Below are 25,228 nucleotides of genomic sequence, written 5' to 3'. Positions count from 1 at the left end.
GCCCTTCAGAGCCTTCCAAAATGACCGCCTTTCTCGGTGTTTAGAGAGGGGCTGAGAGCTGTGCTGTGAGACACGTTGGTTCTGTCTGGAGCAGTTCCAGGCCCAGGCTCAGCTGCCTTTTGTGTGAAGCCATTTCTTAGCCATGGGGACCAGGCCTCAGCTCGGGGGAGTGCTTTTCTGTCTTTCCCTGGGGCTTTGTGTTTGCAGCCGCGCCTGTGACCGAGAAAGCATGTCTTTCCACAAGGACTATCTTGCTGGTTTTCTGGCATGAACTTCTGAAGCCAGTGTTCTGGGGATGGTGACCTGGAGCCTGGGAATCAGGGCAGTACTCAGGCGATCTCCAGCCTGCTTTGCCCCAGATCCCTCATCAGGTGAGGGAAAAGTGGGCCAGAGAGCATGGTTTTGCTGTTGGATTTCACAAAGCCACCCGTTCCTTGGGAGCCTACCTCCCAACTGTTGTCCACGGATGCTGTGTTTCATCCTTTGTTCTCTGTCCTTGTAGCCTTTGGGTGGTTTTACCGTTACGATGGCAAATTCCCGACCATCCGGAAGGTAGGATGGGCCTGAGCAAGGTGCCGTGTGCTGCCAAGTTTCGTGTGAGCTGTGGTCTTTTCCCAATACTTCTTTTCCCCGTTCACTTGCTAAGCTGACCCTTGGATCGCTGTCTGTCTGATATCTGGCAGAGACGCCGTGGTAGAGGTGCCATGGGAGGGAAGCTGGCATCCCTAGCATCAGACTTGCCTAAGCCCTGAGTGGCTCTGATGGGCTTGGGCGGGAACAACTTCAGACTTGCTATGCCAAGCAAGACCAGAGCCATGACCAGAAGCCTGGGCTGGGCGGGGTGAAAATGCCAGGGTGGGTGACATAAAGCAGTTCATGACGACCCTGCCAGATGCAGCTTGTGTGGAATTTGGCACCCCAGCCTGGGAAAAACAGCCATATTAATTCCAACTATTCCCTAGACCTATCTCTGCCCGGGTCTAGGATTATGTATCTTTCCATTCTCTGAGACCTTTAATTTTCTATCTAAATCTTATTACACTATCTCCAGGCCCCATAAAACTCTCATCTTTTGTCTTACTAAATTTCATCAACATTTGATTATGAAAATGCCACGGTTAATATCTGTACTGTATATTAGACATTCAAGATGGCTTGGTATTTAGAAATCAGGCTGCTGGCATACATCTGAGTGAATTCAAAGGTATGACATCACTCAACCAGCTCAGCTCTTTAGCAAGGTCCCTTGGAAGCAAAGCTGTGGCAGCTCATGAGCTTAGGGCACTGCCCAGCACACCCTGTTACACAACAGCCGTGGTATTCCTGACACAGGTGTGCGTTTTTACCTGGGATCCCAGCTTTGCACAGCAGGGAACAGGCTTAGGCTACAGCTCCTGAGGACTCCTTCCCACCCTGCTCAGTCTCAGAAAGTGTGTGGTCTCCTAGGCCTGTGCCCTCCACGCCACAGGCTGAATCCATGAAGTCCTGTCCACCCTTTCGACATTGTGACATGACATTGTCATCCACAAAATTCACATACACTCAAGTTACAGAAGCCTTGCAAGAATAATCTCATGTTGTTTTAAGTGAGCCTGTGGTTTTGTACTGGGCGTAGCTCTCCTCACTGCAAGCTGGAGGCTGGACATGTCTGGGGGAATCTCATTGAGTTAGACTGCTAATTGTTCCCTTTATAGTCTCTATTAGAACTTGGCTAAAGAGAACAGCAGTTACAGTACAAATGTGCGTGCACACACACACACACACATATACACACACACACATGCATACATAGATTACACATGTGTGTGCACACATATACACACACCACGCATATACACATACATATGTAGATTTTACTGGGAAAAAAACAGAGCACATGTGTTCTCCAAACACTAATAGCTATGGAAATGGAAATGAGCTGGAATGTTCTACACACATGAATCATGTCACTTCAAAGTTGCTCGCAGTAAAGGGTCAGGCTAGATTCCCCAGAATCAGAATGTCCACTGTCATTCCAGAACAGCTGGTATTTTGGTTTCTGTTTTCATTTCCCAGAGAGAACAGTTGTTGGTAGATAGATGGAAATGGATATTTGCCGTGAATATCACTGACAGTTAGAGAGACAACACAAACATATCCCTCACACCAGCTCTGAAAACCCGTCATCACTTTGTCCAGAGCCACCAGAGAGGCCTTGTTTCCTGGCAGCTGGAGCCAAGGAATATAAGGGGGTATCCCCAGCCATGAGCATCAGTAGTCAAGAGCCCCTTGTCTGAAAGGGGATTTCGTGTCTCCTATTCCTACGCTGGCAATAAGTCCTCTCAGCTCAAGGCCACCAGTTCATGTGGCCCCAGTCAATGTGGGGTCTGGAGGAGTTAGGGTGCCATCCAGGACCCTTCACAAGAACTGTGTGAGTGAACTGAGGCTGGGGAGATGGCTCAGTAGGTAAAGCACTTTCTTCTCAAGTGTAAGGACCTGAGTTCAGATCCCAGAACCCACATAAAACCCTGGGTGTGGTAGCAGGCACCTGTCATCTCAGAGATGGCTAGATGGGGAAGAGGCAGGCAGGTCCCTAGAGACTCGCAGGCCTTTGTTGTGACGTTCCAATCCAATGACAAGGCCTGTCTTAGACACAAGGTGGAAGGCTCCTAAAGACTGCTACCTAAGGCTGTCCTCTGCCCTCCACACATGTGTGCTATAACAACATGTGCATTCCCTGCACACACACACACACACACACACACACACACACACACACACACACACACACACACACCCCGAGGAACTGCTTTAGTAAACCATGCATGGCCTGATGTGCAGGAGCGCCCAACCTGGCAGGGAAGGCAGACTTGTGGGCATCTAAGTTATCTGTACAGGGATGGAGGAGCTCCCTGGCAGTGCTCTGTGATGGTTTGCCCATCTGCATCTGTCAGTGGATGCTCTTGCTGAGGCTGGGACAGGAGCTATCTCCTGCCACTGCCCTTCTCAGGAGCCCACTCTGGCTGTGAAATCGTGACTTTGCTCTAGGTTTTGTTTGGGTTTCTAGCCAATAGAATGCCCATTCCTGTCATGGTGGCCCCTGAGGAGACCGTGACCTATTTCTAGCCAGCTGCCACTAAGTAGAACATTTTTGGCTCCCTTTGAGGATTGCTGTCTGAACCCACAAAATGATGTGGGGTTCACCTCTGAGCTGAGCTAGGAGTCTGGTGAGCAGGGTAGGTCATGGGCCAAGCAGAATCGAAGTAAGGAGAAGCATCTCCTTGGGATGCTGTGGACTGCTCTGGAGGCAGGTCCCAGAGGCAAGCATTTCCAAAGCATATTAGTTGTTCTCGGAGAGAGGGTTGTCTTTAGTGAGGGCAAGATGAGCCCATCAGAGGTCCATAGAAACCCCCTAGCCTCAGCTGACATGAAAGGTTCGCATCTGTTTCGGGGAAGTTCAGAGCTGACTTAGAACAGAAACTCAGAGGCACAGTTATTCTGGAAATTGCCCGGAGTCTGGCTTTCTCCACACCTTCTTCTGAGTGCTGACTGCTGTGTGATGGGAGTGATCTCCCACCTGCATGTCCCTCTGCCCCAGAATGTCTGAGCACAGTGGAAGACCAGGACCTGGAGAACTCAGGTCTGAGCCTGGCTCCCTCACTTCCTAGATGTCTGACTTTGGGCAAGGGACTTGACCTCTCTGAGCTTGTGGCTTCCTCCTGACCCGGCATCTCCCGGCCCTGGAGTCTCCAGAGAATCCTCAGTTGAAGACAGTTTAGAGGGAACCCTGGCTTTGGATGCTCTGGGCCATTCTGTGAAGAGCTTTACAGATCGACAGAACCCAGAGTTCCTGGCTTAGGGCCCACATCTAGACCAGGCCGGATGACCTCTGGACAGCAGGTTGACTGGTTCTCTCGGATTTTCTAATCTCCCAGAATGCATCTCTGGCATCTGAACAGGAGCCACCTCTGATGCTGGGGAAGGCAAGCACCCGGGTCCTAGGAAATAAATACGATGCCTTTTATTGAGCAGCCCTTTGAGGTTTACAAAGCCCTTTCATAGATGGTATTTCATGGGCACTGGCTAGAAGCCTGTAGGGGACAGCTGTTTCCCCTGCTTTAAAGATGGAATGAGGCCGGGAGGCGTTGGCGCACGCCTTTAATCCCAGCACTCGGGAGGCAGAGCCAGGAGGATCTCTGTGAGTTCGAGGCCAGCCTGGGCTATAGAGTGAGTTCCAGGAAAGGTGCAAAGCTACACAAAGAAACCCTGTCTTAAAAAACAAAAACAAAAACAAAAAAAGATGGGATGAGTCCAGGCCCAGAGAGGTTGCAGAACTTAGCCAAAAAGTCACACAGCTGGGTAGTGAACCAGTAAGCCAGTTCTGGCTGTTGGAAGGGTATGTCTCCCACTCTACAGTGGGCAGCAGTGGCCTGCCTGACCTCAGCCTAAGGTCCAGTGCCCTGTGTGGTAGGACAGAGCTTGGAGTGGGGCTCACTGAGGCAGGCTGCCTTGTCTTGTCTGCAAGCTGGATGCCCTGCTTGGCCTGGGCTAATGCCAATGCCACCTTATCACTCTTATCACACACATGATGCTCCATCTGCCCAGAAAGGAAAAGAGAAGAAGAAAGCCAAGTATGACAGCCTGCAGGACTTGAGGAAAAACAAGAAGGAACTGGAGTTTGAGCAAAAGCTGTACAAAGAGAAGGAAGAGATGCTGGAGAAGGAGAAACAGCTGAAGATCAACCGGCTGGCCCAGGAGGTGTGTGCACTGTCCCGGGTGTGTGCCTGTCCCGGTGTGTGCACTGTCCCGGGTGTGTGCACTGTCCCAGGTGTGTGCACTGTCCTGGGTGTGTGCACTGTCCCGGGTGTGTGCACTGTCCCGGGTGTGTGCACTGTCCTGGGTGTATGCACTGTCCCACTGTACTTCCAAGGGCCAGTTGGGATCTTTCTCCACAGACAGAGTGTAAAGACAGGCCCTTCCCTCCCAGTCCAGAGATTGTAACTGCCCCACCTACCCATAGTCATCCAGGCCAGCTCTAGGCTAGCTCTTAGGGTCTGGGTCTGAGGCTAGCTCTAGGCCAGCTTTTAGGGTCTGGGTCTGAGGCCAGCTCTAGGCCAGCTCTTAGGGTCTGGGTCTGAGGCTAGTTCTAGGCCAGCTCTTAGGGTCTGGGTCTGAGGCTAGCTCTAGGCCAGCTCTTAGGGTCTGGGTCTGAGGCTAGCCTCCATGCCCAGACTGGGTCCCAGGCTTGTCATTTACTTGAACCCACCAAGGTATAATTCCATGGCAAGGCCTCTTCTCCTTAGGTATAGAAGTGGAGCTGGTCTTCTGGCTCACAGTCTAGCTGAGGTTAGCCCCTCTGCCTCTCTTGAAAGTCTGGTTAGCCTTCCAGTCACATGTCTGCTCTCCCTACCAAGTCCACCAAGCTGCGTGGCTCTCGGTATATAGGGTCCAACCTTTTAGTGTAGAGGTCAAGTTTGAAATTATCTCCAGTAAGTCAGGCTTAGAGTCTGAGGCTGCTCCCATCAACACAGTGTGTCCGAGGCTAGACCTCTATAACCTGGGACTATACCTCAGACTAACCATGCCTATAGTACTCTCCCGGCACGAGAGGTTTCTGTGTCTTGAGTGAGGTGGTTGGCCTGAACTTCCTGACTGCAGGCAATATTCTCTCTGCTACTCTTTAATGCTCCCATGAATCACAATGCCAGGCTGATTAGATTATAAAACCAGAGAAGTCCTGGGAAATGCGAAGTGTATTAGGTCTGGCACTAAGAATAGATTAGCATCAAAATGAAGAATAAGATTGAGCCTGCATTTCTGAGGACAGAGCAGCCCTGCGGGGAAGCGAGAGTAAAGTTAAATCTCCGAAGAGGTAAAGAGGATGTGAAAGAACTCCAGGAGCCTCGGGGTGATGTGAATCTCGGAAGCCAGCATCGTCAGGCAATGCATGACCCCTGCAGGTTTTGCTGTCCCCCTGACATCGCGGCCTCTACTTCCAACTTCTGTTCTCAGGTCCAGGTGGTGGAGGCCTGGTTCTTTTTCTAGATGCTGACATGCGGGTCTGTACTGGGGGGCGGGGGGAGTTAGAGCAGTGCCTCTGTGTGTTACTGCCCATGTGACTCAGTGTACCCTTTGTCCCCTCCTTTGGACACTGGTCCCGGGTCCCAGGTGTCTGAGACTGAGCGGGAGGACTTTGAGGAATCGGAAAAGACTCAGTATTGGGTGGAGAGGCTCTGTCAGACCCGCCTCCAGCAGATTTCCTCTGCCGAGAATGAGATTGCTGAGGTAACAGAAGCTTCTTTTCGCATGGACCCTCCTTTAGAACAATGATGGCCATTGGTGATCCTCACCACCCACACCGGTGTGCATTTCACTGTCTACAGCCCAGCCCCGACGGCTCCCACCACCTCCTGTCTGTGTTTATGAATATATCTTCTGAGTAACAAGTCCCTTGTGTTCTGAGACAGCCCCCAGTGGGCCTGTCGTCCCTGCTGGAGCACCGAGGCTCCCCTGCATGCTCAAATGTGTCCCACTCTGGAGGGTAAACTGTCTAATCATGCCCAGGTGGCAGAGCTTGGGCCTCCCCTTGGCCGGGGAGCTGGGTGGCAGCACCCACTGTTCTGGTCTGAGTGACGGGGCTCTGGCAGCAAAAGGAACAGATCAGAACGTTGTTGTTGTTGGTCTGCTGTGGAGTTGATAGTGACAGAGCCTCTTCACCCCCAGATGACCACAGGGCCCCCACCTCCCCCACCTTCTGTGTCTCCTCTGGCCCCACCCTTGAGACGCTTCGCCGGTGGGCTCCACCTCCACACCACTGACTTGGATGACATCCCTCTGGACATGTTCTACTATCCTCCCAAGACTCCCTCGGCCTTGCCTGTGATGCCCCACCCTCCACCCATCAACCCACCTGCCAAGGTCCCTGCCCCTCCTGTCCTTCCCTCACCAGGCCACATGAGCGCCTCGTCCTCACCTTGGGTGCAGCGCACTCCACCCCCGATCCCCATTCCTCCCCCTCCATCCATTCCCACTCAAGACCTCACTCCTACTCGCCCACTGCCCTCAGCACTAGAAGAGGCCTTGGGCAACCACCCCTTCCGCACTGGGGACCCAGGCCACCCAGCCGCCGACTGGGAGGCAAGCACCCACAGTGGGAAGCCCACCAGCTCCCCCAGCCCTGAGCGGAGCTTCCCACCCACCCCAAAGGTACCACCTCCTTCCGCATGTGGTGCTTGCGAGCCAAGTGGGGTGTGGGTGCTGTCTCCTGCGCCCTCCGCTGCTCCAGTGAGTGGGGACGGGAGGAAACATCATCTCTCCCCACTTCCCAGGTGTGGTGTCCTGCCCTGCATGGGTGTGCTTTCTACGGGTGTTGAAGTCCTGTGTTGACGTGGTGAATTGCTGTGACCGTGAAATGAGCAGCAGTGTGTCGGCTCAGTGTCACTGTCCTCTTAGCTCCTGAGCTAGTGAAGGCTGGTGCCCTGCAGTGTGGGTCTTTCTGGTTGTGTGGATGAATAGCCAACTGTATCGTTACAGTAAGTGAGAAAGCCTCCTAAGTGAACCCCTGCTTTAGCAGGGGAAGGGGACATGGGGGAGAGCTGAGGGGGTTACCTAGCTCTGAAAATAAAAAGATAACTACCCAGGGTAGTGTTAGGACATCACAGCATCCTTTTCCATAGCACTAGTCAGTGACACTGCCTTGGTGTGTGATACTCAGACAGTCTGGCCACCGCCCAAAAACGCTGAAGATGAGAGAGTTCTTAGAAATTCTCAAATTTACTATTAAAAGATGAGGAATGTTTTTCTTGGATGTTGAGAGATTGAGCGCTGGTATTTTCAGAAAGATATATTTCCCATCGCTTGATCTTCAGCCAAAGACTCCTTTAGAAGAACTAATCCCTGAGGACCATGTGAGACTTTGATCCTAGTAGCTCATGGCCAGGCTCGTGACTCAGCAGAGGAGGCTTCTGTCCGCTGGGGTGAGATGTTGGAGGTGGTGGGCAGTACCCCAACAATGGCTTCCATCAGCCCCTACTCAGGTTCCCAAAGGGAGAGTGGATTTCGTACTCCGATCATTCAGGGGAGTTGGCGATGTCAGGTTTCTGATGCTGACTGGCTGGCAGTTCCCGCCTGGAGGATCGCAGGGGGGCTGGAATCCTGGGGTCCTCTGATGAGGAACTTGATTCCTGCAGCTCAGATAGGGAGACAGGTGTTTCCTCACTCTGGGAACATCTCTCCAGAGCCAAAGCAGCCATCAGGTTTAGGGGACTGTGTTAGTCTGGCATGAAGATCCCATCCTTCTCTGTGAGTGACCCCCAAAGGGTGGGCAGTCGCTTTTCCTTAACAAATCTGATTCCGAGATCGAGCACCAGGTTCATGCCATGTGCCTGTTGGTGTAAGAAGTGGATAGGGCAGAGCTCAGGAAGGTGCCATGAGGCTGGCACAGCCGCCTTCCAGGAATTTGTCATTGGAAGGGAGAGCAGCTACAGATCCAGGCTGGTCTCTAAGCTAGCACAGCTAAGTGCTCCATCTGGGAATACCTCTGCCTCACTGGGGCATCAGAGCAGCAAGGAACGCAAGGGTGGCAGAGAGACCATGATGAGTCAGACCTTGTAGTCTGGAATCTTGATCTGCCGTTCCCTGGCTCAACTACTTCGGGGACCTGTTACTCCTTGTAGGTGAGCTTGGGCATCCTGGTCTGTAAAACAGGAATGAAAGTGGCGCCCACCTACTTCGAGAACTAGACAAGTCAATACATAGAGGGAGGGGGCAACATGATGGATCAAAGGTGTAATCTCAGTACTGCAGAGGCTGAGACAGGAGGATCACCGAATTTGAGGACAACCTGAGCTACACATGAATTTCAGAACAGCCTGGGTTACAGAGTGAGACACCCAAACAAAACAAAAACCTTACAAATAACCATAAAAATAAACAGGGTCTCATGTTGCCCAGGCTGGCCTTGAACTCATTATGTAGCCAGAGATAACCTTAAACCTCTACTATACCTGCTTCTGTAGTTCTGGGTTTACAGGCACGTGATACCTGCCTGCTGGGGACTGAGCCTGGGGCTTTGTGGGTACCAAGCAGGCACTCTACCAGCCGAGCTACATCTGCATGAAGGCGTTCTGAGTTCATACTTAAAAGAGCAGCAGGTTCATGGTCAGTACTCAGCAGACAATAAGTATTGCTGTTAGATTTCCTAGTCCAAGTAAATTAGAATGGAGTAATTTAGAACAAAACCGTGAACGGGAGGGAGATCATCTCAGCAAACACTCTGTCAAGATTCAAGACAGGTTCCACTCTCTAACTTTCCAAGGACTCTTGATCAGAGCAAAGGGAAAGTTCAGGTCCCCACACAAGGAACCTTAAAGGACTGGACCATGAATATCTCAAGTGACAGGAATCGCAGAGCTGTCCTTGACTCAAAGCTGCTCCATCACGCTGGCCTTCATCTCATCTAGCTAGTCCTCCACCTGTGTGTCCCTTGCGGGTTTTCAGTGTGTGGGTGACAGCATGTCTGCATAGTCATCCCACCCATTAGCAGGCTCAGGTAGTAGACACAGGGGCTGCGTGTGCCTGACATCCCAGCTCCTGCCGGAGAGAGGCTTCAGGCATGTGTGTATGCCCAGGAGAGGAGAGGGGAGGAGGGGAGAGCAGAGGAGAGGGGAGGAGGGGAGAGCAGAACCATGTGTGTATGCCCAGGAGAGGAGAGGGGAGGAGGGGAGAGCAGAGGAGAGGGGAGGAGGGGAGGGGTGGGGAGGGGAGGGGAGGAGTTGAGTTATTCGTATATTCAGTCAACACGTTTGTGAAGCACCTGCCATATGCTGGACACTCTGCTAGGCACTGGGAGCCACCATTAAACAGGCAGCCGTAGTCCCTGTCCAGGACAGTCTAGTAGAAACAGGGTAGGGGGAGGACCCACAGGTGTCTGGGGTCAGTGGGACTGGGGAGGAGACATCTGAGGACGGCAGTCATTTCCATGCGACAAAAGCTGGCAGAGCAGAGGAGCAAAGGCTTTGAGGCAGGATAGCAGCAGATCCTGACGTCTTCGAGGCTGAAGTTGGGCAGTGGGAGGAGTCTGGGGAGGGGACAGTGGGGAGACAAGAAAGGAAAGTAGGGAACTGGCGAGATGGCTCAACGTTTAAGAGCACTGCCTGCTCTTCCAGAGGACCGGGGTTCAATTCCCAGCACCCACATGGTGGCTCACAACTATCTGTGACTCCAGCTCCAGGAGATCTGATACCCTCACACAGACAGACATGCAGGCAAGACACCAATGCACATAAAATAAAAATAAATCTTTAAAAAGAAAAAGGGAAGGTGGTCAGGCCAGGGGGGATGTTGACTCTCTCTGGGGACCCGTCAAAGGGTTTGGAGACAGGGCTGTGCCTTGATGAGAGATGTTTTACTGAGTGATCGATCACGTGGTTAGAACAAGTATTGTCAGTCCCAGAATGGTCTGTCTCTGCCCTGTCCTCGGCCCGGGGCTTTTGGATACTGTGCCTACACCCTGGGGACCACAGCTGCCTCTCGTTGCTCCACAGGGACTTGAACACTGCCAGAGGAGAGAGCCTTTGAAGGAAGGGAGTGTTGGGTGGCCAGTGTGAGGGAGCCTTGAAAGTGTGCCCTCTGAGTGACAGTGGCTTATTCTCAGAGCCACTCAGCCACACCGAGGCAGTGGCATTCTGTTTGTGAGAAGAGCCTACCCCAGACCTCTGTCAGGGCGGCTGAATCTGGCTGGCTGGGTGCATGGAGTGGTTTGCATGTTTGTGGAAGTACCACGGCTATCCCTGGCCACGTTCACCGTGACTTCACATGGGTCTCTCTTAAACTAACCCCTCCAGACATTCTGCCCAAGCCCACAGCCTCCACGAGGCCCTGGCGTGTCCACCATCTCCAAACCTGTCATGGTCCACCAGGAACCCAACTTCATCTACAGGCCAGCTGTGAAATCCGAGGTCCTGGTAAGACCCTTAGCACCCCCCACCCCGCCCCGCCCGGGGGTATTTCTAGAGCAGCAAGCCGGTATCCTCTTGCCTGGGTTTTGACACCTATGGAAGGGAAGTGAGATATGACAGAAAGTCAGATCAGATGCCATCTTGTCACCTTCTTGCTCAAGAGATGAATTCGCGTGATATGCAGTGGGCCTGGACCCGCCCAGTAGAATTCCTGTTCTCTGACTACATGGCCTGCAGCTCCATCTTTACGACAGTGTTGAGTCTGGGGAGATGGCTGAGCTGGGGCGGTGGTTACTGTGTGAGCACGAGGGCCTGGGTTCAAGCCCCAGAATCCACACTTTTGAAAACACTGGACATGGTGATGTAATCCCAGCATAGAGGAGACAGAGACAGGCGGGTCCTTAGGGCTTGCTGGTGGGTTCCAGGTCACTGAGAGACCCTGTCTCAAAAGAGAAGGTGGGTGGCATCTGAAGAGTGACACCTGAGGTTGTCCTTTGACCTCCACGTACATGTACACGCATGTGCATACACGTGCACCCATATGTGCATACACACACAAACCACCGTGAACACAATTCACAGTGTTAATACTCAAGACTCAGGAGGCTGCCGTGTGTCAGGCTCTGTGCGGCCTCAGAAGATGGCCCCCATCATCCCTGTTCACAGCTGAGGAGCTGGGTGGAGAGGTGTTGTTTGTCCCTGGCACATCCTGGACCCCCCCCCCCCGCCCCCCAGTCTCTGGAACGCCAAAGCCGTGATCTTACCGTTACTACCAGAGCCTAAGAGATGGCGCTGGACTTGACCTGCCTGTGAGGCCTGTCTGGCCAAGAGAATGGCCAAAGCAGATGCTTCTCAATCCTCACTAGGACCAGGTCCTGGGTGTGGCCCTGGGAGCTGGGGCTCACAGGCACCCCACAGGGATCCAACCTCTGACTGGCCTCCCACAGTGGGAGCTCAGCCATGGCAGAACTTTATTCCCCTCAAGGAAACCCTACCCAAATGTCAGGGCGGGGCACTCCAGTTCTAATTTTGAGCTTTAGCTGGCCTGTCGGCTCCCCCAAAGGGCAAAGGTCGTGCTCTGGGTCAGCCTGCTGAGTCCACTTGTGTTGTCCGGTTCATAATGAGGGGTGTCTGCTCAGCTTCACAGCAGCTGCTGCCTGGGAGGCCTGGCGTGCGCCCCTCACATAAGTCTATCGGGGAGGAACCAGGTAGACTCAGGCTGGCAGCCCCAGGGCCTGGCACCAGGGGGCAGACCATGCCTGTGTTTAACATCCTGTGGGGAACTGTCTTTTATTCCTGGCAGCCGCAGGAGATGCTGAAGAGGATGGTGGTGTATCAGACAGCTTTCAGACAAGTACAACGACACCCATGGTAGTCGTGTGTCTCGTAGTCGTGTGTCTCTGGTCCTCCCCCACTGCCTCACTCTGCCTGACTCCTCCTCCTCCACGCCAGTGCCTGGCGGTTTCAAGGTACCCCAAGTACCACCTGCTGGGAAGCCTCAGGACAGCGCTGGGTCGTTTCCCTCCCCGCCCACCACACCCCCAAAAGGGGACCCGCGGCTTTCCAGAGCATAAGCACTGACTGAGAAGGCCGCCAGCAGAATGGCCACTCTTACCCTCTCGGGGTCCAAAGAGGAAGTCGGACAGAGGGAACCCCGGAGGCCAAGAGAGAAGGGAGGGGTCGGGGTGGGGCATCTGGCTACCTCCTTGCTCCTTTAGTCTGGACTTGCTCCAAGCAGATCACAGTTTCTCTTAGCCACAGGAGGTGGTGGCCTCTTGGCACCTCTCTTTGTCTGTGGTTCACATGGGACTTGGAAGTCCTTGCTGGCATCTGAGTTGGGTCAGACATGATAGCCATCTAGCTACCCTACATCCTGGGGCTTCCATCCAGGGCCCCAGGGTTGGATTGACAGTTTCAGCACCAATGAAAGAGACCCCCCCAAATCAAAGGTGACCTGGCTAGCAGTCTCTCCACCCCCACACACGCTGATTTGATAGGCAGAGAATAGAAGTGTGGGGGTGGGGGCTTAGTCAGCATCTGTAAGAGGCTGCTGACAGCCCAGGACCGAGATGGACAGGAGACAGCGCACCGTTAGAAGGTGCGCTGTGCCCAGCCCTGCTTCTAAGTTCATCAGGGGTCTTAACTCGGTCTGCACAGCAGCCGGGGCCAGAGGAGTGCTATTGTCTTCCCCATGTCACGGAAGTGCAGCTGAAGCAGGGAGCGGACCCCCTGCTAGAGTCAGACCCTGGGTTAGATCAAGGACATCGGTTCTGTGATCTGCGCTCAAGGCACTGGCCTTGCCCAGCAGGCACTGAAGGGCCCACAGCAGAGACACAAACAACCCCCAAAAGGAAAAGAGACCACTCGGGCACAGGGCTTCAAGCTTGCAGTTAAACCCGTGGCCTCCTCCTCTGACTCCTGACATTAATGTCACCTCTCTGGCTTCTGTTTCTCCATCTGCTGAACCAAGGGTGTAGATCTCTTAAGGCAAACCAGCAGGAATGTTTTGTAAGTTTCAGAATTCACATAAGACCTGCCACCCAGCCGTCTCTAAGAACAGTACTCAGACTGTGGCCAGCATGGCCCAGCATTCCGGAAGGAACAGCCAGGGATAGATAGGGCCTTCTTGGCGGCAAGGGCACAGGTCCAGATTCTGCCTTGTAACCTCCCTGGTGCTTAGATGTGCTGTGACCCTTGTCCTGTGTACTGTCTGACATACAGAGACTGGCCTGGGTGTGGTCTCTGACCTTGGCCAAACAGATCCAAGGCCTCATTGGGGTTCAGCCTGGAAATAAAAGGTTAGGGAGATAGGGTGTGGGCAGACATCCAGGGACCCATCTGCTGAAGCTGGGCCCTCATCTTGTGCCCAGAGTTTCACAGCTGCAGTCTGGGCGGGGCAGGATCTCTGGCCTGCTCACGGGACTTGGTGAGGCCTAGGGAACAGTGTGGCCGCCTTTCCAGTGGGGACCGACTGTGGTTTTTGTGGTTCTAACTCAGGAATAACACCCCGGCTTCTGAGGCAGGTGGGTGCCCTAGCTTGGCTTACTGTGTGTGACTCCTGGGCCACTTACCCTGGCTTTGCCACCTCTCACCATGTTGTTTCCAAGTCCGGACCTTTCACCACAGCAACCCTGCTGAGCCAGGACCTCAGAGCTGGGCATCCTTTCCTCCACCACCACCCCATCTTACCTCCTGGATCAGCAAGGAGTGGCCAGACCCCCGCCCCCAAGCTCACCACCACCTCTCTTCTCCCCTTGGTATAGAGTGTCACTTGCCTTCCCCCGTGAGGTCAGAGCACTGAGTGGAGAAGCATGGCTTCACCCTTATGGCCTGGTCACAGCCTCCAGTGGGGACGTAGAAGGCCAGCTTGGGCCCAAAAAGTCTGCAGAATGAGGCTTTCTGTGAGTCAGGGACCAACTGCCTAGACGTCCAGATCCCAGTGGTATCCCTGAAGCCACAGACAGCCACCGTGGACCAGAGCAGAGGCAGGGACACGCTCCTCCAAATGCTTCCTGCAGCTTCCTGCTCGCCCCGTCTGTTGTCACTGCCAACCTCCTCCCTCTACCCCACCCCGACCACAGCTGCGCCCTATCCCCTGCTCACCGCTGGCCCCTGGAATCTGGCCCATGTGCCCCCTTCCTTGCCTGTGGGAGCTTGCATTTGCCGTGTGCCTCCTCCATTGCCTCTTTCCTCCATCCTAAAGCCTCCCTTTGTTTCCAGGACTTCAGAAAATATGAAGAAGGCTTTGACCCCTACTCCATGGTAAGAGGGGGCTCTCCAGCTCAGGGAGCAGTCCCCAGGATGAGGAAGAATTAGAGCTTTATTCTGGACCTTGGGGGACACAAAGAGCCCCAACAAGGGCCCAGATGCTCTTTCCTGAAAAGGCTCCATTTAGACAGCTTTTCAGGGAGAACCGCGGTGTGTGTGTGTGTGTGTGTGTGTGTGTGTGTGTGTGTGTGTGTGTGTGTGTGTGTGTGTGTGTATGCTGTGTGTATATATGTATACATGTGCACATGCATGTGTGTACTGTATGTATGTATGTGTACACACCCTCATGTGTACATGTTCACAAAGCTCTTTCTTCCATCACCCCAGTAAGCCTAGAACAGTGGGACTGGGCCTTGGGGCTGTGAGTACGTGTGTGTGTGTGTGTGTGTGTGTGTGTGTGTGTGTGTGTGTGTGTCCGTGTCTCCGTCCATCCGTCCGTACGTGTCCATTGTCAAGGCCAGGGACACTCTCACCCTTCATCAAGTCCTCACTCTGGTTTTCTGTCTCTAGTTCTCACCAGAGCAGATTGCGGGGAAGGATGTCCGGCTTCTGCGCATCAAGAAGGTACCTGGTCATGGGGTGGAGGCTGGTCATCAACCTTCTCTACCCCTGCCATCTTGGTCCCCTGCTTATTCTACTCCTAGGTGACTCAGCAGGTTCCTGCTCCTCTCTCCACTCCTTGTGGGGCATACATGCTCCACAGGCCTGCTTTCTCCCGTGACTCTCCCGTGGCCTCTGCCCTGCATGGCCCCATGCCTGGGGCATACATGCTCCCAGGCCTGCTTTCTCCCGTGACTCTCCCGTGGCCTCTGCCCTGCATGGCCCCATGCCTCCTGCACGCTGTAGCCCTGGGAGAGACTTCCTGGTGCTCCACAGGCTTCTGTCTGTGTGGCCACCTAAGACCTGCTTTCCTCCACACAGGAGGGGTCTTTAGACTTGGCCTTGGAGGGTGGAGTGGACTCCCCCGTGGGGAAGGTGGTCGTCTCTGCTGTGTATGAAGGCGGAGCTGCTGAACGCCATGGTGAGTATGGACTGGCTTTGCCTGTTTGCGGGATGGTGTGATGGCTAGACCAGATGCCCCAGGAGAGCAGACATCTGCTGGCCTCACAGTTGTTCAAGAATGTCAGGTCCATCCAGGAAACCATCTAGCTAGTCTCAGTCGTTACCTGAGGCTGTGCCATGGTACAGACGCCCAGATGCCACCCTGCCCTCTAGGGACCCAAGGCTAGTGGCAGAAATGGGCTCAGAATCACAGCTCCTTATAGTAGGGGGATCACCAGCCAAGGCTTGGTGAGGAATGATGAAGGGAGGGAAGCCATGAGAACCCAGTGGGCAGTGAAGCCCACGAAGCCCAGTGCCACAGCCTTTGCAGGAAGGGAGCCTTCCGGGGAGAAAAGAGGACGCAGAGAGCAGGGGGACACATCCTGGTAGAGCAGGTGGTCGGTGGAATGAGTCACGTATCAGGCATTAGTCTAAGGACCTGGCCCACAGCCCTGGGCCTAAGAATTTCATGATATTCACCCACTGAATCCATTGGCAACCCCCAGGTATACACACCGTCATATTCTCATTTCACAATTTAGGAACTGAGGCACGCTGAGATCAAGCCACTTCTTCAAGGATCCCCAGCCAGTAAAAGACGTAGGCTGGACTTGAACCCAGGCACATTGGCCATTTGGTTTAGTGCCCAGTAGCCCCTCTAGGGAGGTCTTCCCCAGCCTGGCCCCTCCCACAGGGCCAGGGACCTCCCAACACTCCCCCATACACACTGGTTCTCCCCATGCCTTCTTTCCCTTTCAACAAGAACACCCTCGGCTCAGCTGGTGCTTGCCTGGCATGTGTGAAGCCCCGAGTGCCATCGCCAGCACGGTGTGAACCAGCACTGCTGGCATGTGCCTGTAATCCCAGCACTTAGAAGCTGGGAGCATGAGGGTCAGGGCAACATAGTGAGTTTGAGGCCATCCTGGGCTACATAAGAAAACCCAGGCCCCACCATTTACTGACTCAGGACCCAGGCTGTCTGCTGCTTCACACTGTCAACTCACTCACCTGTCAGCCTTTGGAATCTTATGTCTCAGACTCCACTGTGACTGATGCTTCTGCCACACCAGGAGGGCCTTCTGTACCTCGGGAGCACTTTGTAGAGCCTAGGCTAGCGCAGGAAATCCTAGGATCAGATTCCCTCAGGTTAGAACAAGGCCCTCCCATGGCCAGAGGGGTTCGGGTAGAGGGGTGGAGGACCAGAGCCTGAGACAGACAGGAGTCTGGAACTCAAGGCCCCTGCTGGCTGGCAGCTGGGCTTTGGCAGTTACTGAAGCAAAGAATGCACCCTGGCCACCTGGGTGCTGTCCAGCCCTGCCAACCATGGCCTTGGCCTCGGAGAGCCCGCTGAGTGACGCTTGGAGCTTTTCTCTCACTTCTGCTCAGCCAGACAGCTGTCCTAACTTCCTGTTAGGACCCTCTCCTCTTCTCCTCCCATTTCTGAACGACCCGAAGGATGGTTTGCTGCCTGCCCACCTGTGTCTGTCAGGGAAGGACTAAAGAGGGCCTGTGCCACTCCTCATGGCCTCTGGGTCCCCTCATGGCCTTACTGAGAGATACTGATCCTCAGTTCCCCTGCACAGGAAGATCTGCTGTATGAGGTTTGGTCCCATGCAGGTTTAGACAGCCCAGGACAGACATTCCCAGGAACACAAGTTCCAAACTACTAGGGCTGCCGCCTTGCTGACTGAATCACACCACATTCCTGTGGTCTTCACACTTGTAAGGCTTCCAAGTGACTGATTTCCATGTAACCCAGAGTTTTGTGAACATCAACCAGAATTCTATCCAAAAAGGAGGTATAATGGCCAAGAGGTAAATCAGACATAATCTGCTTATTTATAGAGAACCATGGTTCATATTATGGTATCTGAGGCCCTGACAGATGTAAACGGAAGTTTCTTGTCCCGACTGCCTGTTCCCAAATAACTACTCTGAGACTTATATTAATTATAAAAGCTTGACCAATAGCTCAGGCTTGTTATTAGCTAACTCTTACATTTGAATTAGCCCATATTTCTATTTATGCTTTGCTATGTGGTGCCACCTTTATTAGCATGGTATATTCATCTCCTGCTCCCTCTGCATCTGGCTGGAGATTCCTGACTCTGCCCTTTTCCTTCCCAGCATCCTTAGTTTGGTTGCCCTGCCTGTACTTCCTGCCTGGCTACTGGCCAATCAGCGTTTTATTAAACCAATCTGAGTGACAAATCTTTACAATGTACAAGAGGATTATTCCGCAGCAGACAGGTCTTGCAGTGAGCAACTTGTTCAGTCTATACTTCTTACCTTCCTGAAACCACTGGATTCCAGGACAGTGTCCAGCAGCACACGCCAGCGATGTTCTTTGTTTCAGCCTCTCCTGTTGAGTCCCTATTTTGTGTTAAGTGCTGTGAGAGAAGTGCAGGGGTGAGAGTGGTGAGCAGGAAGACTCTCTGCCTCGCGGAGCTGGGAAAGGAAGGAGGGGTCATCAGCAGGCACCACAGTGTTTGTCGTCACACTATGAAAAATGCTGAGCATGGGGAAAACGGGGCCCTGGGAGGGAATTAAAGGGACTGGTTTTTGATGGAGCTAGTGGGGCGGGCATTGGAGAGGTGTAGCTGCCCTTGACGGCGCAGGCTTTTGGAACTGCACCAGAAATGTAGGTCCATCCTGCTGCAGAGTTCAGATTGCAGATGCCAAGGACTGTTCTGTGGTCCTCTGCTGAGCCTGGAGAGCACCTGTGGGAGGGAAGGGTCTTGAGAAAATGAGCCTATTTAGCCTTTCAAAAGCTTTCAGAGCCCAGGGTGGGTCCTCTTCCACTGTCCCACGGTAATGAACCACACAAAGCCCTGAATCAGGCACATGTTACAAGTAGTCCTGGTGGCCAATCTGCTTCTTCCTGAAGGTGGCGTTGTGAAAGGGGACGAGATCATGGCCATCAATGGCAAGATTGTGACGGACTATACCCTGGCTGAGGCTGAGGCTGCCCTGCAGAAGGCCTGGAATCAGGGCGGGGTGAGAATGAGCCCCTCCCCCTCCCGCTCCCTCCTCCCGCACCACCTGCCGCAGACCCTGGTGTCTGAAGCCTGGCCTTACAAATGGCAATGGCCCAGTCCAGGGCTGGGACCCAAGGTCCAGACAGTGGATTGGACCTGAAAGGCCACAGCCCTGAGAATTGTCACTTCTGACTTAGTCTTGAGTCCCAACAGCAAGTGGCACAAAGTCCAGAAGACTGGACATGGCCATCTACCCTGTCCTCCCCCCCCCCCAAAACCCAAAAACTCCAAGGTCTTCTCTAAGCGTGTGCTAAGTAGGAATCAAGAGAGTGTTGGGGGGCTGCTAGAGAGTGAACAGACCAGAGGGCAGACGGAAGAGGGACCGGTAGTCTGTTCCATGCTTAGCCACGTGGACCAGAGCTACCACTTACAGTCTCTCGGGATGTGCACTGCACAGTCTGGGGGGCACCCTCCGACAGACTGCGACCTAAGTGGTACCTACCTACTCACGCTGTGCAGTGCACAATGTGTGCCACTGTGTGCAGGCAGCTGAGCCTGAGCTAATAAGTTCAGGGCCGAGGAAGCTGACCAGATGGGCCTGGGACCCACATGAAAGGATGTGGAGGCGAGAAGACCAACGGGTAACACGATGACCGTCTTTGAAGGGCTGTGTCAGGACAGAGGGGAGCACTTGTGCTCCATGCTCCTGGAGGGAGGCCATGGGGGGGGGGGTTCCGTTCAATCTTAGGAGCTTTGGTGTGGGGGGAGGGGGTAGTGCTCTTTCAGGACTTGCCAGTGGACACACCCAAGGCTGGGGTGGACAGTGATGAGCAGGCTAACAATGGTGACGATGCCATTGAGGGGGCTGAGTGCCAAGGTCGGAGAGTGAGGTCCAAAGGGCCTGTGTTTGCTATGGCTCAGGGTTACAGGTGCAGCTTGTCAGTGGTACCCTTTCCTAGGTTGTACCCCAGACTTTAAGGGGTCACATCTGGAAGTCCATGTATGATTGTAAAGTGCCTGACCAGCCCTGCTCCATAGATTCACATGGAAACCTGGTGCCAACTGAGCGTCTTGCAGCCCTGCTTCTGGGGGAGAGCTTTCCTAGGGTGTTGGGCCTCCAGAAGCGAACCCCAGCTTTCTCTGTGCCCTGGCTGACCCCGGCCTATGAAGCCCAGGATTGGGACAGAACACCAGGCAGATGCATCACCCACCCCTCCGTGTGCCCTGTGGGTCACACGGTGTCTCTCCACAGGACTGGATAGACCTTGTGGTTGCTGTTTGTCCCCCCAAGGAATACGACGATGAGCTGTAAGTGTGTGTAGGCACCCTGCCCTTGAACCACCCCCCCTCCCCATCCTCCCAGGATCCTAGCCACCTTCCTCCAGCCTCACCCAGTGAAAGGGATGCCCTGGGCACACATCTGCTGGAAATCATGGGGCCTAGAACACCCTGGGCTAGAGACACCTAGGAACAGAGTCCCGGACCTTAGCAGTCTTGGCTCACACTGGCCCACACTCACCTGCCCAGCGTAGCCTCCATTCCACATGCCTTGAGGAATCGACAGTGCTTGTTGGAATCCAGGGCCTAGGCAGGACTGGGAGAGGCGGAAACTGAGTGCGGGGAGAGGTCCTGAAGAGCCTCGCCGAGCAGTAACTGGGCCCTCTTGTCTCCTGCTCCACCCTGCATGTGAAGCTCTTCCCCTCCCTTCTCTGCAGCCGAAAGCCCCCAGCTGGTCCGAAAGCAGCTTGAAGCCCATGAGCCCGTGTGTAGGCACGGGTTCTTCCTGCAGCTGGAGCCTACGGTGACTAGGCAGGCAGCTGCAGGGCCCTGTCTGCCCACGCTGCGTGCCATGTGCTGCCCATGATCCTGGCGGGTTCTTTGGACTGGTATCTGAAGGGAGATAGAGGCAGCCTGCAGAAATGTCTCCCTTGGGGCTGCTGCCAATGGCGGGGACACTAGAGCTTAAGGGGATGTGCAAGGCCCAGCTGGGGGCACCGGCTGGAGACCTGGGAGTGCCCACAGCCCTTAGCACCACCTGCTTTGGGTCACACTCGGAGTCCCTTGGAGCAGGGTAGCAGGTAGCACTGAGCAATGGTGCCTCCCACCTGCTGGACTAGGCCGGAAGTGGAGGCCCACTGAATCTCCCCGCTGGGGCCTCTCTTCCCCATGAGAACCTCTGCAGGAACCCCTGCATTCTGCTCAGGCACAGCCAGGCCATTCCAGCTCTTTAAGCTGGTCCAAAGAACCACGGTTGGTGGGTTCCGTTGATGTGCCGTCATGTCCCAAACCCTGCTTTGGGACATTGTCGCTGGTCTCCTTCTCACCTTGATCTGGCTGTCTCTGGCACACCAGGGAGCCAAGCTTCGGCGTGTGCCTCCCTACCTGTGTCCTGCATTTGGTGGCTGTGACCCCTGAGTTGATTGTGGTCTAAAGCCCACAGCCAGGGCAGCTCCAAGCCTGGGCTTGTGAGTTGCTTCTCTTAGAATTTTCCAAAATACTGCTCCTGCTCCTGCTTCATGCACCAAGACGGTGGGCCTGGCCTACCATGTCCTTGATGGCCATATTGTCACTTGCTCTTGACAAGTGACTCCTGTCCTGCTGCTCCTACGCCCACCCTTCCCCATCCTGACAACTGTTCTCTCTTCCTGTGTGCTGTGGCTGGTGTGAGCCGAATTGAGAGGGGCCCCTGGAGACTGGCAGGGCTGTGTGCTGCCATGGTGGGGCCAGCCATGGACAGAGGGTCATTCACAAGGCTCGTCCACCCTGTCTGTTTCTTCTCCCCCACAGGACCTTCTTTTAAAGTCCGGAGAGAGAAGCCAGCCAGACTCCATCCTGGAGTCCGGTAAGCTCTGCACCTAGCCCCTGAACTCAGCCTGAGAAACAGTCACCAGGTGTAGAGAGGTCTCCCTGAAACCGTGCCCCAGACAAAGAATGCAAATGGCCTGGTCCCTCCTCCAAGGCGGCCAAGAAGTGGACCAAAAAGCAGCTGCCCTTCTGGAGGCGCCCTGCAGGATTCCAGGTCCCATTTCCCACTTCCTCCAGCTCTAAGTGGCCCCTCCCAGCTCTGGAGCATTCCTTCCTTGAGACCTAGGAACCGCCAGCTCCTGCCGCCCTCTCCCACCCTCTTCTGATCACTGCTGAAAACCTGACTGAGCTCACTAATAAACAAGATCGACTCCTTTTCCAGCTTCTGGGATGAATGTGCATGGACAGCAGATTCGAGGCTGTAAAGTGAAAGTTGTGGCCCCATGGCTGTGATCTGAGCATGACATATGGAAGTCCGATGGCCAGGTCTGGCTCGGGGCTAAGGAGAAGGTAGCAGGAGCCCCAAGCTGGGCTTTGGGGTGTCCCTGCCAGAGAGGTGGGGAATGGTGTGTGGCAGGGCTTTGCCCTGTTCCCCTCAAACGGCACCTCAAGGTGTAGAGTGACCCAGCTGTTATCAGAGACCACACTGCATCTCCTAAGGTTGCCAGGGAGAGGGAGAAAGGTGTTGAGTTCACCCCCTACACAGAATGTAACCCAGCAGAACCTTAGGGAAGAAGAAACAGGGTGTCAGCAGGGACAAGACAGGGCCTCCTGGATACTCCCTGGAGAGAGTTTTCATACCACATTGAACCCAATATACACAGCATTAATCAGATAAGAATTGGAAAGTTCCAGACAGCTTGTATAAAGTAGGGCTTAGGAGAGGCCCTAGGGGACAGCTGAAGCCAGAATCCGCAGGGGAACTGGGCCAGGCATGGGGACCTTCTGTAGTGACACCGGACTGCTCATTCACACTAGTGCCCCCACATAAGTGACAGAACCCCTCTTCTGTATCTGCACACTCAAGGGCTGACAGGAGGTGCTGTTATCAATTCTGGCCCACAAGGCACCACACAATCTACTACCATCCCTAGATATTCAGAAAAACCTGAAGCGAAGGGGGGATGCTCTGCATCATCCCATAGAAACACAAATCTGAAAGGCTGGGGACCTGACTGCGCTCTTGACTCTCGCCTTCAGCATCCCATCCCCTCATTGAAGTTGCTTCCCACGGCTGGTCGTGTTGCTGAGCCAGCTCTGTCTGAGCTTCCCACCTCTGTCTCTGGAGAGCTGAGGCCACGGCCTCTGCCCTAAGGTGCTCCTTTTGGGGCCTGTGCATCTGGAAAGTGTCTTCCCAGCTGGGTCCAGCCTGATCCTCACTCCCAGAGTCATCCAAGGATCCTGTCCAGCGCTTTGGGCTCTACTCCTTCCTCTCCGTGATTGACATTTCTTTGATCCCAGAGCCCTGGGCTGGCCCCAACTCTTTGAAAACAAAGGAGCAGAGCCAGGGTCCAGAGAGAAGGCAGGTGGCATGCCTGGCACCAGGAGCCGGCAGTGGGTGGGGTCGGTCCTGCTGGGGGTTTACAGTCCGCTTCAGCAGGGTTGAGATCTGCTGGCTGCACACATCCATCTTCAGGAGGTCTCATTTACATGGTTCAACTTGACCACAGGGCAAAGCTATGCTCATCACAGAAACCAGACTTCAGTCTCAGTCCCTTCCCAGGCTAGAAGAGTATGTGGTGTGGCACGTTCTGGTAGTGTTGGGCAAAGGAAGGAAGCCATAGTCCTAAGGCAGCCGTGCCGTGGGGGTGGGGGGTGGGGAGCACCACCACTCTGCTGTGTGTTGTGGATGTTAAGGGTTACAAGTGCAGTCTGCTCACAGTATTTCCTGCTTACAGTGGTACTCTCTTTGGACCAAGAGGGTCTCCATAGGCCTGTGTGGTAGTGCTCCTCTGTTCGGTGCTATTGGGGAATGGGGAACTAAAAGGGACGCTCTAGGTCTTTGCGGGTTGTATGGGTTGGAATGTGACATGTCTCCCACCGGCCCATGTGTGTGAATACTTGGATCCCCCAACTGGTGGCACTGTTTTGGAAGGCTGTGGGCTTAGGAAGTGCAGCCTTGGGAGGAAGGGGATTGCTGGGGGTGGGCCTTGAGGCATTACAGCTCCTCGTCTCACTTCCTGTCTGCAGAGGCTGCTGCAGGCTGCTGCCACCATGCTCTCCCCATCATGCAGGGCTGTATATCCCTTCCAAAGCTGGGAGCCCAAATCAACTCTTCTGACTTTTTTGCTTTTGTTAGGTTGTTTGTTTGTTTGTTTGTTTGTTTGTTTTTTGACCCAGCAGTGTGAGAAGTTAGTAACATGAGTGTTTTCCTAAAATTGGATTATGAGACACCCGACACCCGTCCCTTCCTCTCTCTTTCACTTCTGGCTCCTCTGCCAAGTGCTCCCACCATTATATTCTGCCTCACCACAGACTGGAAAGCAACCGATCTGCCTGATCATAGACTGAAGCCTCCAAAACTGTGAGCCCACCCCAACTTTGCCTCCTTTTTGATTGGTTGCTCCAGATGCTTTGCTGCAGGAACAGAAAGCTAACATAGGTGCTTACCGTGGGACGTTAGCTGCAGCGGCGTGACTTGTAACCAGTTGACATGCTTGCACTGGAGACACTTGCGTGGAGCACTGTGCTGGGATCCAAACCTGAAATGAGTCACTCCATCCTGGCAAGGGACCGTAGGAGGAAAACAACACCGTTATCTTCCGTAGAAACTGAAACACCACGTACCCCGTATCAAGCCTGAGCTTTCACAGGGAGAGAGTGGAGAGCTAGCATGCAGGTCCAGACACCACGGCTCCGGAAGTTGCCCTGGCTGAGCATTGCTTCAAGTAAAGGAGAAAGACGAGGCTGCCATGTGGAATCGGCCCTCCTCCCTGCTTCAGTTTGCCCTGTCTGTTTCATCTGACTTCCCTACTATAGAGCGAGCTGAAACTGCAACAGGACCATGTCTGTACCGCTTGAAACTCAGCAAGGTCTCTCCTGCCCTTAGGACAGTCCAAGGCCTAGGTCACCCAGGAAAGGAAGCCTGGGGTTTGGTGTGGCTGAGCACTCAGTGAGCTAGCTGTTCCCCTGACCCTTAGGGCTGGAACTGACAGAAAAACCCAACCCCAGAGGACAGTTTCAGTAGTAGGAAGGAATCCAGGAGTGTTTGAGGAGATTTGGCTGAGCCAGATGCCAAACAAGGGCCCTGGGACTCTGTTCTGGATTCCTGTATCAGCTAAGGTTTTCCCAAAGAAGGAGTGTGCTTACACACACACACACACACACACACACACACACACAGTGCAATACACGTTACACACAAACACACACACACACACACACACACATATATATATATATACATATGTATATATAATTATATGTAAGGAGAACTTTTAATTTGGTTATTGTTTTACTTTTTAAATTTTTAATGTTTTATGTGCATGGGTGTTTTGCCAGCATATCTGTGCACCATATGCATGCAGTGCCCTCAGAGGCCGGAAGTGGGCAGTAGATCCCTGGGGCTTACAGGTGATTGTAAGCTCCTCTGTGGGTGCTGGGGATCAAACCTGGGTCCTCTGCAAGAACAACCCATGCTCTTAACCACTGAGCCATCTCTCCAGTCCCTGCTGTGTTAATTTTAAGGAACAGGCTCAC

The 25,228-nt window shown here is 53.9% G+C and overlaps 1 protein-coding gene across 5 annotated transcripts in view; it reads left to right on the top strand.

The window, feature by feature from the left end:
- Ush1c (USH1 protein network component harmonin) overlaps window positions 1-24,863 on the top strand; it is a 51,055-nt gene extending 26,192 nt beyond the window's left edge. The window contains exons 16-26 of one of the 5 annotated variants that reach the window (XM_076542825.1): window positions 4,585-4,737; window positions 6,148-6,264; window positions 6,703-7,185; window positions 10,824-10,943; window positions 12,241-12,291; window positions 14,658-14,699; window positions 15,216-15,269; window positions 15,627-15,726; window positions 18,634-18,743; window positions 19,977-20,032; window positions 21,512-24,863. In XM_076542825.1, the coding sequence (XP_076398940.1) occupies window positions 4,585-4,737; window positions 6,148-6,264; window positions 6,703-7,185; window positions 10,824-10,943; window positions 12,241-12,291; window positions 14,658-14,699; window positions 15,216-15,269; window positions 15,627-15,726; window positions 18,634-18,743; window positions 19,977-20,032; window positions 21,512-21,524 (1,299 nt within the window). In that variant the 3' untranslated portion in view covers window positions 21,525-24,863. Of the gene's footprint in view, window positions 1-4,584; window positions 4,738-6,147; window positions 6,265-6,702; window positions 7,186-10,823; window positions 10,944-12,240; window positions 12,292-14,657; window positions 14,700-15,215; window positions 15,270-15,626; window positions 15,727-18,633; window positions 18,744-19,976; window positions 20,037-21,511 lie in introns of those variants that run through there. The other 4 variants (XM_076542798.1, XM_076542807.1, XM_076542816.1 and 1 more) reach the window with 4 other exon arrangements.
- Window positions 24,864-25,228: the final 365 nt, after the last annotated feature.

Source organism: Peromyscus maniculatus, chromosome 1 (assembly GCF_049852395.1).
Source record: "Peromyscus maniculatus bairdii isolate BWxNUB_F1_BW_parent chromosome 1, HU_Pman_BW_mat_3.1, whole genome shotgun sequence".
Lineage (NCBI taxonomy): Eukaryota > Metazoa > Chordata > Mammalia > Rodentia > Cricetidae > Peromyscus > Peromyscus maniculatus.
This window is presented reverse-complemented; position numbering and strand designations above follow the sequence as displayed.